At 33.7% G+C, this 18,246-nt stretch overlaps 1 protein-coding gene across 2 annotated transcripts in view; it reads right to left on the bottom strand.

Annotated features, from left to right (window-relative positions):
- Nucleotides 1-18,246, bottom strand: part of GBE1 (1,4-alpha-glucan branching enzyme 1) — a 243,324-nt gene that overhangs the window by 181,446 nt on the left and 43,632 nt on the right. The window contains exon 2 of one of the 2 annotated variants that reach the window (XM_032477376.1): nt 8,459-8,628. The exons of the other annotated variant lie outside the window; for it this stretch is intronic. Coding sequence (XP_032333267.1) covers nt 8,459-8,628 — 170 coding nt within the window. The remainder of the gene's footprint in view (nt 1-8,458; nt 8,629-18,246) is intronic. 2 annotated transcript variants of the gene reach the window in all.

The following is an 18,246-nucleotide window of genomic DNA, read 5'->3' on the forward strand; positions in this document are numbered from 1 at the left end:
AATCAGCGCACAAAGTGTCATCGAAATAAATAAGCAATCAGAAAATCCTTAAAAGAAAAAGAGTATCATGAAAGAGGCTATTGTTTATAATTATTACTAAATTGTATTCTTCAAACAGAACTAAGGAACTATCTTTCTATAATTCTTTATTTCCTAAAATATCTTTATATTTTGCAAATGTATCTTTAATTTTTTTGCCTAAAAAATCATACAGCAATGGCCACAATACTTAGACTAACACTGAAATTGCAATTTAATTTTATTACTAGATGAGCTTAGGCAATCACCACAAGTTAAGAGGAGACTATTCATTTCCCCTGCCAGCTGGTAAGGTCCTTGTCCCTCTATCATCACTGAACTTCCATGACTTAGCAAGTGTCTGGCACATAGAAAATGCGCAATAAATACTGCTACCTAAGGGGAGGGAAGCAGGAGGGATGAAGGAAAGGTTGTTGAATGTAAATTACAGATCTTCACATGCTCTTCTAACTTCAAGACTCTAGCAGATTTTTGAAATGAACCTACTTTTTAAAAATCACCATATACCCATGCACAACTGTATATTTAGTGAATTAGAATATTATTTGGGAAGCACTACACATTTTATTAGAGCAAGTGCCTTATTTTAAGATAATATTGTGCTACTCTAGGGGGGTGGGTGGTTAGCGGGGGGGAGGGGGAATAAAAGAAAGAAAAACTTTGGTTTTATCTGCCCAGAATTAAGAGGTACTGGTAATCATACACACATTGTTTTATGGTATGTTAGAAACCTCTGATAAATTTCTATAAAGTTAATTGCCTGCTTTAATTGGATTAAGAAATAAAGTTCCATCTTCTTTTCCCTAAGAACCCAGACTCTTCTGTAAACCTAAAACTCTTCCACTTCCTAATATTAGTTACTAGCCTTGCTCAGGATTAGTAAGATCAAACATATTATCAAAGAAAAGAAGAAAGGGAGGAAGGGAAGAAACAAAAGAGGGAAAGGAGGGGGGTTAGAAAATAATGGGGAGAAAGGGAGTTAGGAAGGAAAGGAGGAAAGGAGGGAAGGAGAGAGGAAGGAAGCAGTGTTCTTCAGTAGAAGGAACATCAAGATCCCTGTTTAAAGTAAAGCAAAATTTGCTACAGTGTAGGAAAAGAATATGACAATATCTCTCACTGCTGAGTTTTCTAAAATTTTGAATAATGTAACTTAAATTCTATAGTACACAGCTCTTTACCATAAAAAGTCTCACAAATTCACAAAGTTGGTAAACCTCAATCTAACAAATTACTGAAAATACTTTAACAGAAGCAGGGCCACTGAGCTAAACCATTCCGGGGGTGCTTTAGAATACTCAAAATACAATGTGCAGGGTGTCTTGGAGACTTGCATAACTCAGCAGGCCTAACAGAAGGGAAATACTATTCCAGTTATGAGAAGCCAGAGTGGAAACCCCACTTATTTCAAATAGAGGGACTTAATACAGGTAATAGGAGAAATGCAGACCTGAAGAGAGGACAGGTAAGTAACCCAGGGATTAGCAAAAACAGGAATCTGGTAATCCCCCTAAGGGAGAGGCAGTATTACGGAACCTAGAAGCCGAGGCCATCGAGCAGAAGCTGGAAACAAGGTAAGCCTTCCCGGCAGGAACTGAGCTCACAGAAAGAAAAGGAACAAGAACTGCAACATACCTGCTGCAGGAGACAAGGCCAGTCTCCCTTTGGACAGAGAGGTGGGCAAGGGAGTAAGGGAGAATTTCCGGGCTTCTCCCTTCTCCCACCTTCAAGTCCCCCCCATAGTGCCTCCAACTCAACCAGCTCAAAAGAAGCAGAGGCCATGGGAGCTTGGGGAATGTGGTGCAGAGCAGAAAAGGGTGAGTGAAAGGATTTGAGGGCAAATAAACAAAGGACCAGCAAAGCCAGATATCTGAACTTGGTGAGAACATCAATAACCAAAGCCACCCAGGTAACTGAAAGCACATGTTTAAAATAATATCCTGTACACAAATGTTCACAGAAGCATTATTCAAAACAGCCAAAAACTAGAAACAACACAAACGTCCATCTGCTCAGGAACAGATAAAAAAAAGAATTGACACAACAGAATACTATGCAGCCATAAAAAGGAATGAAGGACTGTTACATGCTACAAAATGAATGACCCTTAAAAATAGCATAATAAGTGAAAGAAGCCATAAACAAAAGGCAGCAAACTGTATGATTTCATTTATAATGAAATGTCTAAAATAGGCAAATCCATAGAGACAGAAAATAGATTAGTGGTTGCCAAAAAATAGAGGGTGAGAATTGGGACTAAATGCTAACAGGTATGAGGTTTCTGTTTGGAGTGATGGAAATGCTATGAAATTAGACAGTGTAATGGTTACATAACATAGTAAGTATACTAAAAACCACTTTGAAATGGTAAATGTTGTGTGATGTGAATTATATCTCAACTTTTAAAATGTTAAAATAAAAAATAAGAAAGAAAATATATAACTAAGAAGTAACAGTATATAATAAGTCTGCAAGATTTAGGTCAAAAGTCATTAGTCCCCATGGTTGCTGGACAGTGTCACTACACCATGATTATCATTACTGAAGGTCACGGATAACTTGCTGAGAAAATGTGGTATTATTTTCAGGTTCCTAATATCTAAATAACACATTTGAGGTACTTCTGCCACTGATCTACAAGCAAAACTAAAACAGACGGCTAAGTCATTTTTTCAGGAACCTATCACAAGAGGTGGATCTCTGACAGTCAAAATTAAAATGAATACCGTCACAGTTTCACTGAAGCCATTCCAAAGCTACAAAGAAGCAAAATTTTCTTTCTTCAAAATCTATTCAAGCTTAAATACACTTCCATTTTTTTTTTAATGACAAAATAGACAGGGATTGAAAATGTGAAGAATACAAGGTAATAATAGGGAAAAGAGGGAAAGGATGTGAGGAGAGAGCCACAGATTAAAAGCTTGACAATAAAACAGACAACGCTTCAAGGCTAATAAGTGAATTCCAGTTTAACTGCTTTGGACAACTACCTGGATTAGCAAAACAAACAGCGTATAAATCTTTTAGAGATTTAACTATATTTTGGTAAATCCTCTAAAATGCAAAATGATATTCAGTTATGTTATCTGTGGCATAAGAAAATCACAACAAATTAAATTGGAGTTGCCTTAAACGTCTGTCTTAAGTGACAGCTTCTTGGAGTAATACAATTTGAACTTAAAATGAATAGTTTAGTTGTGATCAAGATACAGAGAATGTTGATATATGTTATAATCAGTCACACTTGGGGCTTGATGTGACTACAATAAAATAAAACAACACTTGTCCAAGAAAAACTCTAACTTAATAAGAGAATAATATGAATAATGTACCTTCTTTGTATAAGTAAATAGTGATCTTAATAAAGTCATTTTAATGTATAAAATTATGAAAATTTCAAAAGACAAGCACTGAAGAACAACCATAAATAAAATAATTGTAGAGACATTAACTACAAGTGAAATACCAAAGCTGAAACCTAATAAAAAAGTGTTATATATTATCCAAATAGCATAATTTTTAACAGAGTATTTATGAAAAAGTAACATGAGGCTAGAAAATTATTATTTATGTCACACAGCTCAAAATCTGCCTTCTGGCAGTAAAGTCTCTAACAGCACCCCCTAAAAGCCCAGGAAGTAAAGATGCTAACCCTATAAAAATAATCCCATTAGGCATTATAACAAAGCTCTCTGATCCAGCACAATTGGGGGCCAGAAGTTGGTACATATATTGAAAAGACTGATTAAAGCAAAGACTGATTATATATATATACACATATATAGTAAAAATGTTGTTTTAACTCAAAACACAAATACAAACATTCACCCACCTTCTAATATTATATTACCATCATTTCTTTAAATTTAGGTCCTCTGATTAGGATTTTGTATCATCTTTCTTATATGAACCTATACCTACAAGGCAACATTTCTAATTTCTAATTTTCTTTGGATTAAAATAGAATGAAAGCTAAAAAGTGCATGCAAGATAATCTGCATATGGAATCCTTAGCTTCATATCATTTGTTGCAGTTCATTTATGCATGCTTAATTCAAAATAACTTTTTCCAACTTGTCCTTATTGAGATCTTCCCAATACTTAATAATTTTCTTTGTGTCTCACTCATAGTTCATCACTTCATATAATATTAAATTACAGAATTATAACGAGAAGAATTGTCATTCACAGGATTGGAGGAAGATGGGAAACGGCTCACTAAAAGCAAACCACGTAACTCGCAGGAGCAGAACTGCACACGTGTAGTAGACCAAAGTCCACTACCCCTGTGTACTCAGTGTTCTGTGGGAAGCAGTCAGTACCATTTCCCGTGAGCCTGCCAAGCAGAAGTAAATTCAGTAAATCTGATAAGTAGACAATGGTCAAGTAAGCCTCCACCGTACATCTACTCCATTGAAAGTGAGCAATTCATTCGGTGAAAACAGATAAAAGGGGTGAAAGAATCACCATCAGGTTGGAAAGTTAAAGTTCTGACAACTTTCTAAATGTCTATTAGCTGGTTAGTTATTTCAAGCTCACATACATCACAGAGGCCATTTCTCAGCACTGGTGCTGGTTTGGTTAACGGCCCTAAAGCCTTCTACATCTACCTTGTAGTTTGCCACCACTTTACCAAAACAAAGAGTATCCAAGTTCCCCAGATCACCGTGAAAATTCACTTTCCAGAAACCTCACGATCTCCAATAAGCCAAACTGAAGGCAGCCACAGAACAAAAATGCATTTACAGAGGGCCCATGGGGAGTTGAAAATATCTACATTGCAAAAGACTCCTTGAAGTTCCATTTGAATCCAAATGTCAGTAGACATTCCAAAGAAACCTTCTCAACAATCTAAGCTAGAAGCACTATCCTACCTGATACCAACTCCCCCACTCCTGCAAAAAAGACTATGTCTAGAACATCAGAAACTCTGAAAAGTTTACACTTTTTATTATGAAGATGTGTCACTTGCCACGGAGGGTCATTTATATTATTAGAATTCCCAATTTTGCATGAGCTTCCATAAAGTAAAATTCTGCTTCCAGCTTCATTGACTTGAAGCCAAATTCTTTGGTTAACGAAATAGAAGTACAAGTCACATTTGTCACTTCTAAGCTGAAGCTTTTAGAGCCATGACAGGTTTCCTCCATTGTTCTTTTTCTGTCACGAGATAGGCATGTCCCACACAGGGGCTGCACTATCACCCTTGATTCTAGAAAGAATTTGACACCTAGGACAGAGCCACAGCTGATAATTGCAGCCAACATAAACAAAAACTAGTCTTCATAGTTGCAAGTCATTAAAATGGAGTTTCTTGTAACATGCCATACCACAGTGAATGCAAACACAACCACCATAGATTCAGTTGAAGGAAGAGAATATAAAGGAGGTTGACATCAGAACGATACCTTCCACCCATAAAGGACTTCTAAACCAATAAATAATGATCACTGATTTTCAGACCAGTGTCTTCTCAAATTGTCTACGGTGATGGACCAGTTGCCTTTTCTTTTTCAGTCTTCCAATCTAGTACAGAGACTAATGCTTACATAAAATATAAAAAATGAATTATTAGAAAATTGAAAGAAAAAATATTTTCAAAGTTTAAGCCCTGGTATTTTTATTATCATTATGGGATTCAAAAGAAATAAAATTAATCTATTTTCAAAGTTTAAGCCCTGATATTTTTATTATCATTATGGGATTCAAAAGAAATAAAATTAATCTGTCAAACTGCTATCAAAGTTTCTAAATGCTTACTCCTAACTTCTGACAATATACTATTGCAAACCAATCACAGAGCACTGAATCACATGGTTCTATAGAGCACACTTTGAGGAGCACTGTTTCAGAGCATGTGGAATTAAGTAATATAAAGGCTTTCGTGATGATGTAAATTTCTTGGCAACTGTATAACTGAAACCTAAGTTGTAGATAAATTTTGTCCAGAAAAACAGGTAAAAATATTCCTTAATATCTTTCCCACTCTGCAAAAATATCTGTGGTTTCTTTTTTCTGTAGGCATAAAAATCAGGGTGTTTTTCCTTTTTTTTTAGTCTATCAATGATAGACATTTAGGTTATTTGAAAAATACCTAGCTCCCAGACTTAGTAATTTTAAATGAAATGTTTTCAGTTATAGCGAATAGGAACCCAATTATTTTATATTGACATATGTAGTTTACTGCCTTTCTCTCTACTTAATATTATCTAGCTACTAGAAAGCAACTAGTTTCCTCCAATTATTTAGAAAGCTGCAATAAACATGATTTAGTTGCAAAACTCCAAGTATATTTCACATCACATTTAATTTTCTAAAGAATAAAACTTTCCTTTTTTAAAGATGATTCAAAGTTTTAAAAATTCATCTAAAGAGTTTAAAGTAGTTTCTAAGTGGCCCAGAAATACTTTTTGGGTGGTAAGATTCCAATCTTGATGAATGTCATTATATATCCACTGTCCTGGGTTGCTGCAGCAGCTGCTAGCTGCTTAAAAAGCTAGTTTAAAAAAAAAAAAATGACTGAAAGGAAAAGAAATGCTTGTTTCATTTTCTTTCAAGTGAAGAAAAATATGTGTAATATATTTAAAGTGAAGGTGCTTTCCAAGTTTTAAATATGTGGATGGTAAAAGCCAGATCCACCTCCTTTGGGCTAAACAGAGACCAAATCATTTGACTTTTCCAAGGCTCACCTCTTTTTGAAATTAATAGTAATTTTTTAATTGAAAAAAAAAAAGATTTTTGCAAATTGGAGTATTTTTTTAATCTTGCCAATTAACATTTCTACAGCACTGAGTGATGTACAAAATGTTTTCACATTTGCAATCTAGTTAGTATCTAGAGCAACCCAGCTAGGCAGGTAAGAGGAATAGCGTCACCTTTCTCCCCACCAAGTCAGGTGAAGAACAGAGTTTAGAGAGCTCCACCAGGTTTCAAACTCTAAATCCCATCCTTTTTTCTTTTTTTCTACACACCAATTCATGGCAACGTCTTTCTTAAAAATAATACATATTTGACAACAATAAGCATTTGTACCTAAAATATTTTCAGGTCAGTTGGCAAAAAAAAAAAAGAAAACAAAACACTAGAACATACCATACCATACAGCAGTATTATGAGTAAACTTTGAGAAAAAGCATAGTGCAATTTCTAAACTAATTAGAAGAGAGAGATACCCCAATATGCTAACATATTTTGATTACTGGCGTAATTTTCTATAATACAGAATTACAGTCTGGACAGTCTTTAATTTTAATTTCTTCTGAAAAATTATCAGAAATAAATGGCTAATCATTTAGATAAAAACTGAATTAAGAACATTTCCTTTCCTATTTTCCTGTTACTGTAAATATAAGTAACAGTCAAGTTATTCCTTAACAGAAATAAGATTTTTGTTGTTGGTTTTTGAAGATACATTTTATATTATCTTTCGAGGTGGAGGGAAGAATCAGACACAAAAGCAATGTTTTAAATTATATGTATACACTTTCATGATAAAGATAAAAGTAAAATCATGTTACTTTTTAAATCACTGCTAATAGGTAAAGAAGCAATAGGATTTTGGGGTGATAGTTCCAGTACATATACAGCACTTATACATATGGTAATGATACTTCCTTTCCTTTCCTTGTATTAGAATATTTTGCCAAGGTGTATTTTTCTAGCTATTCTACTTTCAAAACTGAGTGTTCTTCCTTGTCACTATTACAGTAATTTATCTATACTTATAGAATAAAACGGAACAGACTGTATTATAGTTATTTACATACAGGTCTTCCTTCCACTAGACTGTCAGCTGGAAGCCTGACTTCTAGAACCACTACTCTTTCCAGAGAGCTAACAACAGGAAATAACCTTCGCAGCCTCCAGTGAAATTAACAGTGTAGATAACAAGGCTAGGAAGATTATTTCCCATTGTGCTATTAAAAAGGAAAAGGAAAAAAAAAAAAAAAAAAAAGGAATTGACTGATGAAGAAGTTTACCCTCTAGATGAGATGTCTACTTTTACTGAAGTCTCAAAAAGGATATTGGAGGATCCAAGAACTACAAAGCCAGTTAACCAGGAGCAAATGCTAGTGGAGATTTAACCTAAACCAGTATTTTTACCTAGATCACTCTTAAATAGAGTTTGCTAACAAAGTTGAATAAATTTGAAGTACTCTGCCTAGCATTATTTTTCTCATAAACTGTAACTTCTGGTATATGATTTTACAGAACATACAGTTTTTAAGAAATACAATATCAAATTATAGCAGAAACACTTTTACCATATGAAGGTAAAGACTTAAATTCTATGACATCTGATAAGTAGGGTATCTGTAATCAATCATCTTCATAAAGTTAAATATACAGCATATAACAAGATTATGCTTTAAGTAAATAAACAAAATACTACAATTGTCTATAATGCTTCTAAAATACTCACTGAAATCTCCAGTAAGAAAAACTCCTTCTGCTCCAGGGGCCCATTCCTTGCAATATACACCACCATCAGCACATCTGTGGACGCCAAATGATTCATAACCTCTGGAAAACTTATCAATACCACCTTCATTCTCTCCAATGTTGTTCAAAGTCTGGTTAAAACGCTTATACCTTTGGAAAAGTGCACAAGAAAGGAAATTGAAAAATTAAATCATCTTCCAGAAAAGCTCCTGTAATTAAGTAGCTGCTTTACTCTAATACAGAAAAAAAAAAAAAAAAAGGTATCATTAAGGAGGAATGATGTGAATAACTTCATTTATTGGTAGAAGTTACCTGGTATAATAAAGTCATTCTTATCTCAAATAAACTGAACTAATCCAACATTTTTTCTTTTTCTAATTTCAAGCATCTTGGTATAAGAGAGAAAATATGATGGTTATGTTATTCTATGAGTATTTTAAAATCAGCATTATAGCAACTTCTATGTCTAAATAGTATAGTGAGGAAGTATTCCTACATCTCTCTCCTCTAACCTCTAAAAAATGAAAGAAAAATAATCAAAAACCAGCAAGCAAAATAAAATTACCCTACAGCAGGCTTGGTACACTTTTCCTGTTAAGGAGCAGATAGTCAGTATTTAGGCTTTGCCAGACATACAGTCTCTGTCACAACTACTCAGCTGTGTCTCTGAAGCATGAAATTGGCCACAGATAATATGTAAATAAGTGGGTGTGGCTGTGTTCCAATAATACTTTATTTACAAAAGCAGATGGTGGGGCCAAATTTGGCTTATGGGCTGTAGGTTGCGTAGCCCTACCCTATAGCAACTAAGCATGGAAAGAACATACAACACATCTAATTACCAAAGCTAGTGGCCAGGAGAAGAAACCAAAGATTCTTTTCCAAGCAGGACAAAGAATAACACACAGCTGCTCCTGACCCTCTCCCAGATCCCCAGAGTCCATGTTTAGGACTGGTACGACACAAATATACTAGGTTCACTTATTAGCCCCAGATCTGGGGAGAAGCAAAGTAGGACACAATTGGTAAAACTAGGGAAGTGAAGCATGTGGTAGGTGCTCTCTGTCAGAAATGAAAGTTCCGGAACTATACAAGAATTAAGCAATGCCCATAAACTTCCTTGCACTTCCCTCATACTCTGAGGGGTGTGCAGTAAAAGTCCTAGAAGGATGGCATGAATCCAAATAGGGGACATACAGGGAATATACAAAATCTGAGATCTAACTAATGAAGAACACCTCAACTGAGCTGAACAGAAAAAGAATCTTTCTACAAATGTCTCACACGCTACTTCAACTTAAATAAAACTGAATTCAATAAAAATAAGAGCTGAGAGATTATACGATGAAGAAACAGAATGAGAAGTAAAATGAGACTTCAGACTCAAGGAAATAAAAACAGGAACAAAATACAGCATTAGAAAATAATAAATAAATCAGAATTGGCAAGGAACAAAATGTACATATAACAAAAGTAACAAATTATTAGGTGAATGAACAACTGTAAATTGATATTATTGAGCAGAGAAAAAAAAGACAAAGAAACTGAATATAGTCAAGAGAAGCTGAGACATGCAAAATTGACAAAAATGATCCAAATAAGGATAAATGGTGATTCTGAAGAACAGAACTAAATAAAATAAATATAAAAATATAAAACTGGACAAATTTTCCTATGGAATTAAGTCCATATATTAAAAAGAACACATCACGCTTTAAGAAAAAATTGGAAAACAAACAAATGCACAAACACACACACACGCATAGCATCTCCCAGTTTAAACTACTGAAATTTAAAGGAGAAAGAAATAATTCTATGGACAACTGATATAAAAAAGTAATGGGAGGGGGCATTTTTTTTGCAAAGGAACATTATATTAAAGACCAAAAGATAACAAAGCTAAGCCCACACAATTCTGGGAGGCATAAGTAGTAATCTAAGGATATTATATAAGACAAGTTCCTACTTAAGCCTAACAAATTCCTTAAATATTGCCAAATTAAAAAATAATTTAAAGTCTGTGACAATAATGAACCACTCTTGATGGGGAAAAAAGACTACTTTCTATAAAAAATCAGGCAATTAAAAATTAGGCAATTAGACTAAAAACACACACAGAGGAATGGACAGTCACTGTAGCTGAGTGGCTGAGCCGTGAGTCTTTAATTGTAGAACCATGGCTACACAATTGTGCAATCACGTGAATGTGATAATGAAAAAATAATCTCAATTGCCAAGTGAACATTTGATTTATTAAAAAACAAGAGATAAGTGAAAGAGAGATGGAATAAAGCACAAGAGTGGTCAGACATCTATTTGATTTTAACAGAGTTACTCAACATTGACTAAGATTGTCATCATTATTCTTTCTAATCTCTATTAATCTCAGGCACTTTAGGAAACAATATCTCAGCGTAAAGAAAGTTGTATGTGAATTTCAGCCATTTCTTTCATTTTACTTCAGTTTCTTTGCTTAAAATTAAAGTTAAATTTAACACACATTCATTTTCCTCATGTTTTATTATGTTATTCTATCTATCAAGTTATTTATCTATCCTTTTATCTTATACAAGTATATAAAAATATCAAGAATGATGTTCTCTTAATATCAGTGATGATTTTTTTTTGGTGGGGTTTCTATTTACTGTCTCCCTTGAATTGTTCTAATTATTTATAACAAAGAAATATCATTTAAACAAAAATGTTTTTTTCTGAAACTATAAAAATTTTAGATTATCAAAACATCTACATAATCCTATAAAATATTCCATAAGAATTTTACCAGGTATGTAAAACTATGTTTATAAAATTTGAGGAACTGAAATAATTTGAAACAGATCAGTGGAACAAAACTGAGTTCCTGAAATAGCCTTGAACATATAAAGAAATTAAATACATCATAAAAGGACATTTCAAATCAGTAAGAAAAGGATGGCTTACCTAATAAAATACTGGAATCTATCTTAGTTTAAAAAAAGGATCTCTAAAACCAAAACAACTTTGAAAGTTCAAAGTTGTAAATATTAAATTACAAATAAACAAAACCAAGAGTTCACAGAAAAAGAAGTACAAATGGCTAGTAAACACATGAAAAGATGCTCAAATTCATACAAAATTGAAAAAAGTACAAACCTAAATTTCCCAATTCCATTTTCTACCTAACTGACCAATAAACATGACAGTCTATGCAGGCAGAGTGCAGGGCCAGGAAAAAGACATTCCCAGATACTCTTCAATGGAATATAAATTAGAGAACAATTTGGCATCAGCCATGAAAATTTCAGAATCACATTCTTTAACTAATTAACTCCATTTTTAGAAATTTATCCCTTGGATATATATCTATCACACAAAGAAGCAAAGACTCTATGTGTACAATGATAATCATTATCCATTATTTAAAATACCAAACCATGTAAAATAACCTACCTGTTCAACAAAAGAGATTGGCTGAATTAACTGTAGAACATCCAAACAACAAATTACACATGATCCATTTGGTAGAATGAGGTAGAGAGAAATGTGCTAATATGGAAAGAGCCCCAAGATAGACAGCTTAGGGGAAAAAGTTACAGAGCAGTGTTTCACAAAGCATCTATTTATATCAAGAAATATACACACAGCTACGGATGGCATGCAGATGGTATAGTCAAAGGGTCTCTTCCTCTGCACCAGAGGTGGGATTACAATGGGCTACGGCAGGCAGGAGCCTTAAGCCTCCCTAGTCCCACCACATGCACCACATTTGCTTCTAAGACAAGGAGAGATACAGCACAGAATTTGATCAGTGAAGCGCAGTACCAATGGGAGTGGTACATATGGGTGGAATATTTCATGTATGACCACCTTTTGTACCATACATATAACACATAAATACATATGCCTACCTGTGAGCACATATGCCCATGGTTTTATAAAAATGCAAATTATATGTAATCAATTATTTGAAACAAATTAACTTTTAATAAAATGATATAACCCCAGTCTCACTGGCAGTCCTTACTCCAGGGGACGCAAACTGAACCACCCACAGGAGCCAGACAGGTATCATAAATACTAGGAGCTGGTCCCTCACAAGAAACATAAAAGGGCAAGCCTAATAATAAAAGAATGACCAATGAGGCTGGCCTTAGAGTATGGAAAACAATCCAGAAGGGACTTAGGTGAGATGGAGAGCACAAAACCCATCGAAAAGTGACACTATCTATTTAAAAGCTATTGTTACCAAACATTTGCCAAATCAAGTAATTATTCAAGAATAAAAAAATTCCAGATTTTTCTATAAACTTTCCCTAATTTAACACTGGCAACTGTGTCAAAATGCTTCAAATACTGAGCTGAACCAAAACAAACAAACAAACAAACAAAAAACCAAAAAAACCCCTCAATCTATAGATCTAATGAGAAACTGGTATGCAAACTCTCATACTCTCCAGAAAATGACTTTTACCTCTTACAGTTATCATTCAGCTATAGTGTATGGAAATTCTAATCTACATTAAACAACATAAGCAACAACATTCAATAAAACAATCCAACAGTAAGGAACAATCAACAAAGAAATCTAGAGTTAGGGTAAAAAAAAAATAATAATACAGACATACATAACATCATAAAAAAATACTGATTTTTTAAAAAACCATCAACTTTGAGAGGGCACATAAATGTGGCAATAATTTTATTGTCAATGTGGTTATAATATTTTTAAAACATAATTTTAGATTTATTTAAAGTTTAAGTTTAAAAAGTAATCATTCGTAAGAAGTTTCACAGGATATGTACAAATGTCCTATTTATTAAAAATTGAACAGAAACAGGATTATAGCATGATTTTACTTTAACTAAATATCTTGACTTCCTCAAGGTCAGCCCTATAGCTCTGCTACAGAAATACACATTCCACTTTGAAATCACTGTGGCTCGAAAAAGAAAGTGCCTGAGGATACAGCAAGCTCATCATGCCTGTGCCCTCTCCTACTACAGTCGTCTCTCTTAATATTCTGCTATGAATTTACAGAATATTTAAAAACTGGGTCAAATTCTTGGTAACCAAGAACATAAAATGAAGTTAGTATTGCAACTAGCATTTTGTACAGATATAAAAATATCATCAGATTTGATCTCTACATTGATGTTTCTAATCCTCTTTTTAGAACTAAAGGAATAGGGGCACAGATAAATATGCAAGCTGCCCAAGGTCAAGAAGGTAATAAGCAACAGAGATATAGCATCATTCATCACAAAATGTATACCTTAAGTAAATCAAGAGACAAGAATCTCAAATTAAAAGTCAAATTTTCCTTTTAAAGAAAGCCCTTTAGTGAAGTAAGCCAGAAAGAGAAAGAAAAATACCATATGAGATCGCTCATATGTGGAATCTGAAGAAAAAAAACTAGAACATAAATACAAAACAGAAACAGACTCATAGACATAGAATACAAACTTGTGGTTGCCAAGTGGGAGGAGGGTGGGAAGGGACAGACTGGGATTTCAAAATGTAGAATAGATAAACAAGATTATACTGTATAGCACAGGGAAATATATACAAGATCTTGTGGTAGCTCACAGTGAAAAAAAAAAGTGACAATGAATATATGTATGATCATCTATAACTGAAAAATTGTGCTCTACACTGGAAATGGACACAACATTGTAAAATGACTATAACTCAATAAAAAATGTTAAAAAAAAAGAAAGTTCTTTATGTTTTACTCATAAAGCTATTAATCTTAATAATTAATCTTAAATAATGATTAATCTTAATAATTAATAGAATCAGCTAAGTCTCTAGAAATAAACAGTGTAAGTTCAAATCCTGACTGTTATATACTATATGTGACCTTGAACAAATCACTTAACCTCCTTTTCCTTAATTTCTTCCCCTGTTAAGTGGGGGAACCACATAGTTTATAAGGAATCAATGAAATCATACTAGGAGTCATCCCCACAGTAGTCAGCAAGCACTTGATAATTGTAAGCTGTAACTTTTCACCACCTCAGTGACAGGCAATGCTGTAATATATTTTTTAATTTATTAATTTTTTTAACTTATAATATTTGTTTAGACTTTAATGTGCATGTTAATTATTAGCAAACATGAGGGATTATTTCTCCTTAAATTCCAAAAGTGTTTGAGAACCCTTATCATTTCTTCCTGCTGTGAAAAATTGCAAATATAGGCAATATAGGCATATTAAGACATAACACATACTAGGTACTCCATCTTAACTTGAATGTACGGATTATAAAACATTTGGAAGAAAGTTTTAAAAATTGGATTGATCGGGGGTGGGAGGGAATAGTCACTTTAGGAAAGTAACAAAAGATAAATTCAGAAAAAAAAATGAAACAGACTAAAATCTTTGTTCTCCTATAAGACAGTTCATCCTAGATCTGTACTGAAGTTCTAATTTCAGGCAAGGTCTGAACACAGGAGATAGGTCAGGGAAGAAGGATCATACCTTATCTGGAAATGCCTAGGATGTACAATTCTTTCTCAAGTGCTTCTGAGTGGGCCTGAAATCCTAGGAAGCCATGGGGGAAATCCTTTCCTTGCTAGCTTAATTCTCAAGATTTTATATTGTCATCTGCTTCCTAGGGGAAACTTAGATTAGAGGCAAGAAAAAGCACAGAAGTAAAAAAAAAAAAAAAGCTCAACAGAAATTTTTAATAACTAAAAATGGGGAAATAAGGTTAAAGGAGGGAGGAATGGAATTTTTTTTGAAAGAAAAAAGTATCTTTTTAAATCAGCCTTTAAAAAGACCTCAAGGTGACTAGCAAAAACTCTTCTTGAAGCAAAAAATATCTGCAATGTACAAAATTATCTACCTGTTAAGTCTGTCAAATAGAAGAATGGGCATTTGAGACTTTAAAGTGAATAGTTTCTGTGCCTTAATCAAGGATAAGTATTCAACAACAACAAAAAACACAGCATCTTTATTACAGGGTAAAAATTACTTATTGTATGCTAATGATTCAGTTACATAAAATTAGATTCTTTCTTTAAGAACATCAGTCCAACAGAAGACTGTTCAACTCAGGACAGGATAGGGCTGAGATAAGCAAGTGTTAATACAAGAATAAGCAAGACAACAGAAGGAACTACTGGGAGAAGAGGAGATTAGAGAAGGCTTCAAAAAGTGGCTGGCATTTGTGCTATACCTTGAAGGATGAGTAGTATATTTTGACAGTTGGAGAAAAGACAAGAGAAGAACACTACATGTGTAAAAATGAAGGTGGTTCTCGTGGCCATGATGACTAGCTGCATGTGGCCAGAGCAGGAGGATGGATAGAAATCTAGTGGTCAGTCAGGATGAAAAGATGGTTTTCAGTTAGATAATAAATTAAATAAAAAATAAAAACCTTTAGGACTTTACAGAGGAGTGGGAGGGTACAGCTTAGTGGTAGAGTACATGCTTAGCATGCACAAGGTCCTGGGTTCAATCCCCAGTACCTCCATTAAATAAACCTAATTACCTCCCCCCACCCACCCCCAAAAAAAGTTAATATAAGAGAATGTGACAATGAATGTATGTACGTTCATGTATAACTGAAAAATTGTGCTCTACACTGGAACTTGACGCAACATTGTAAAATGACTATAACCCAATAAAAAAAATACACACACACAAAAAGTTAATATAAAAAAATTTTTTAAAAAAGACTTGACAGAGGAGACAACTAATACAATCAGAGACATGCTTTAAAGGGAGCAGTATGAAGGATGAATTTCAGTAGGCAGAATCCGGAGATTAATGAAGTCTTTATTAAGTAGACTGAACAGGGTTTTGTGGATTCTTTTGTTATATAAGACTGAGCAATGAAAATAATTTAAAAATTGATATCATAGTAGACATAGTTTCTTATTTTTGAATGCTGTTCCTTATTTTTAAATATTTCAATGTATTAATAAATAAATACATAATTTTCAAAATTTCATTTAAAATTTTACTGACATTTCTCATCTGTATCCAAGTTAACATACACTCTAAACTTCATTTATCAGGCAACAGTAAAAATGGGGCCATTTAATTAAAAGTGACAAACAAGGGTTGGTAAAATCTACCCATTTATTCCACAAATATTACTAAGCATCTACTATATATTTAGTTATGCTAGTCACTGAGAACATAGAGATGAAAGACATTAGAGACTCTATGCCTTCAAGACATTATTTATTACACTAAAGAGATAATAGAGCAAAAAACAAAGGGTGAGAAAGCATAGTATAAGGCACTTATAATGGTTTATAACCCAAAAACAGAAGTATAATGTAAATTCCACAAAGACAAGGAAAATTATCTGTTTTGCACATTGATGTATACAAGCACCTAAAATAGTGGCACATATTAAGCACTCAATGAACAAATATTTAGTGAGCACCTATTACTTGCCAGACTGTGGTAGGCAATTGTGATAAAATGGTTTGATTTAGGTTTAAGATTAGGATTATTATGCCTGAATTTGAATCCCAATCCTACCTCTTAACTGTACCTAAGACTAAATTTTTCAATCGGAAATGAGAATAACAGAACATATTTCATATGATAATCAAATGATAATCAAATGAGGTAACATACCTAAAATGCTTAGCATATTATCTTTCACATGAAATGATGAATAAACACAATATTAGGACAATTAATATATTCAATACAATTGCCGGATTTGAAAGCAACATAGAAAAATCAATAGCCTTTTAAAATATAAGAAAGATACAATCCACTCTAACTGTATGAGATCAATTGCTCACTCAGTCCCACTGGCCCTCCAGGATTTGTGCACTCATTTGACTGGAACTATGAAGGCTATAGCTTGCAAGCAGCTCCTGGAAGAGGCCAGGCATTACAACTGGGATGTGTGGAGAAAAAAAGGCCAAAGTTTTAAAGGGACACACTTTAATCCATGAGATAGAAAATGGGAAGCAGTCCTCAGATAAATCCCTAACTCTTGCTCCTGTAGGTCCTGTGTGACTAAACAACCAAGTTTGTAAGGAAATACATGATCTCACATAGGACGCTGATTCACTGACTTGGATGTTCTATCAAGATCAAACGTATGGAGCTAGAAAAGTAAATAGGAAACCAGGGTAGATGATGGCCCAGTCAAGACACCTATTGTTGCCAGAAGCCAAAACACATCCCCCTCAGCAGTCAGTGCTACTTAAGAAGAATGCAGACTATTCTGTGCTTTCGGTCTATTCTGGAGAACTGATAAAAACTGAGTGGAAGACCATTCATTCCCATCAATCTCACTTCTACTCAAACTGATACTTACATGCATGTCTGTGGTTTTTAATTCAAGTAGCTTTTCTATCACAACCCTATGTTCATAAGATTTGGGACAAGATGTTAAAGAAATGAGTTCTTTCACACAAGAAATCAGTCTAAGACTAATTGGTATGGGCCACGTACTACGTTCCAGGCATGACACACTATAGAAAGGACTTCAGATTTTAGAAATAAAGGATTGGGTTCTATTGCTAGGCCCATTAGCAAACTGACCTTAGATTTTTCACTTAATGATCTCAGAGTTTCAGCCTCCTCATTTATAAAACAGGAAGATAATGCCACTGACATTAGGATTATCATGCTTATATATTACTGGTCCACCAAAAATAAATTACTTTATGGCATACCTCATCTTTCCTTTTTTTTCAGACAAGAAATCAAGAGATTTCTAAGTAGAAAACAAAAACAAAAACCTTGAAAAAATACAATAGTTATATCATGCTCATAATAATACAGTAATAAAATTTAAATGTTAATT

The sequence above is a fragment of the Camelus ferus genome, chromosome 1 (genome assembly GCF_009834535.1).
Source record: "Camelus ferus isolate YT-003-E chromosome 1, BCGSAC_Cfer_1.0, whole genome shotgun sequence".
In the NCBI taxonomy this organism is placed as follows: Eukaryota; Metazoa; Chordata; class Mammalia; order Artiodactyla; family Camelidae; genus Camelus; species Camelus ferus.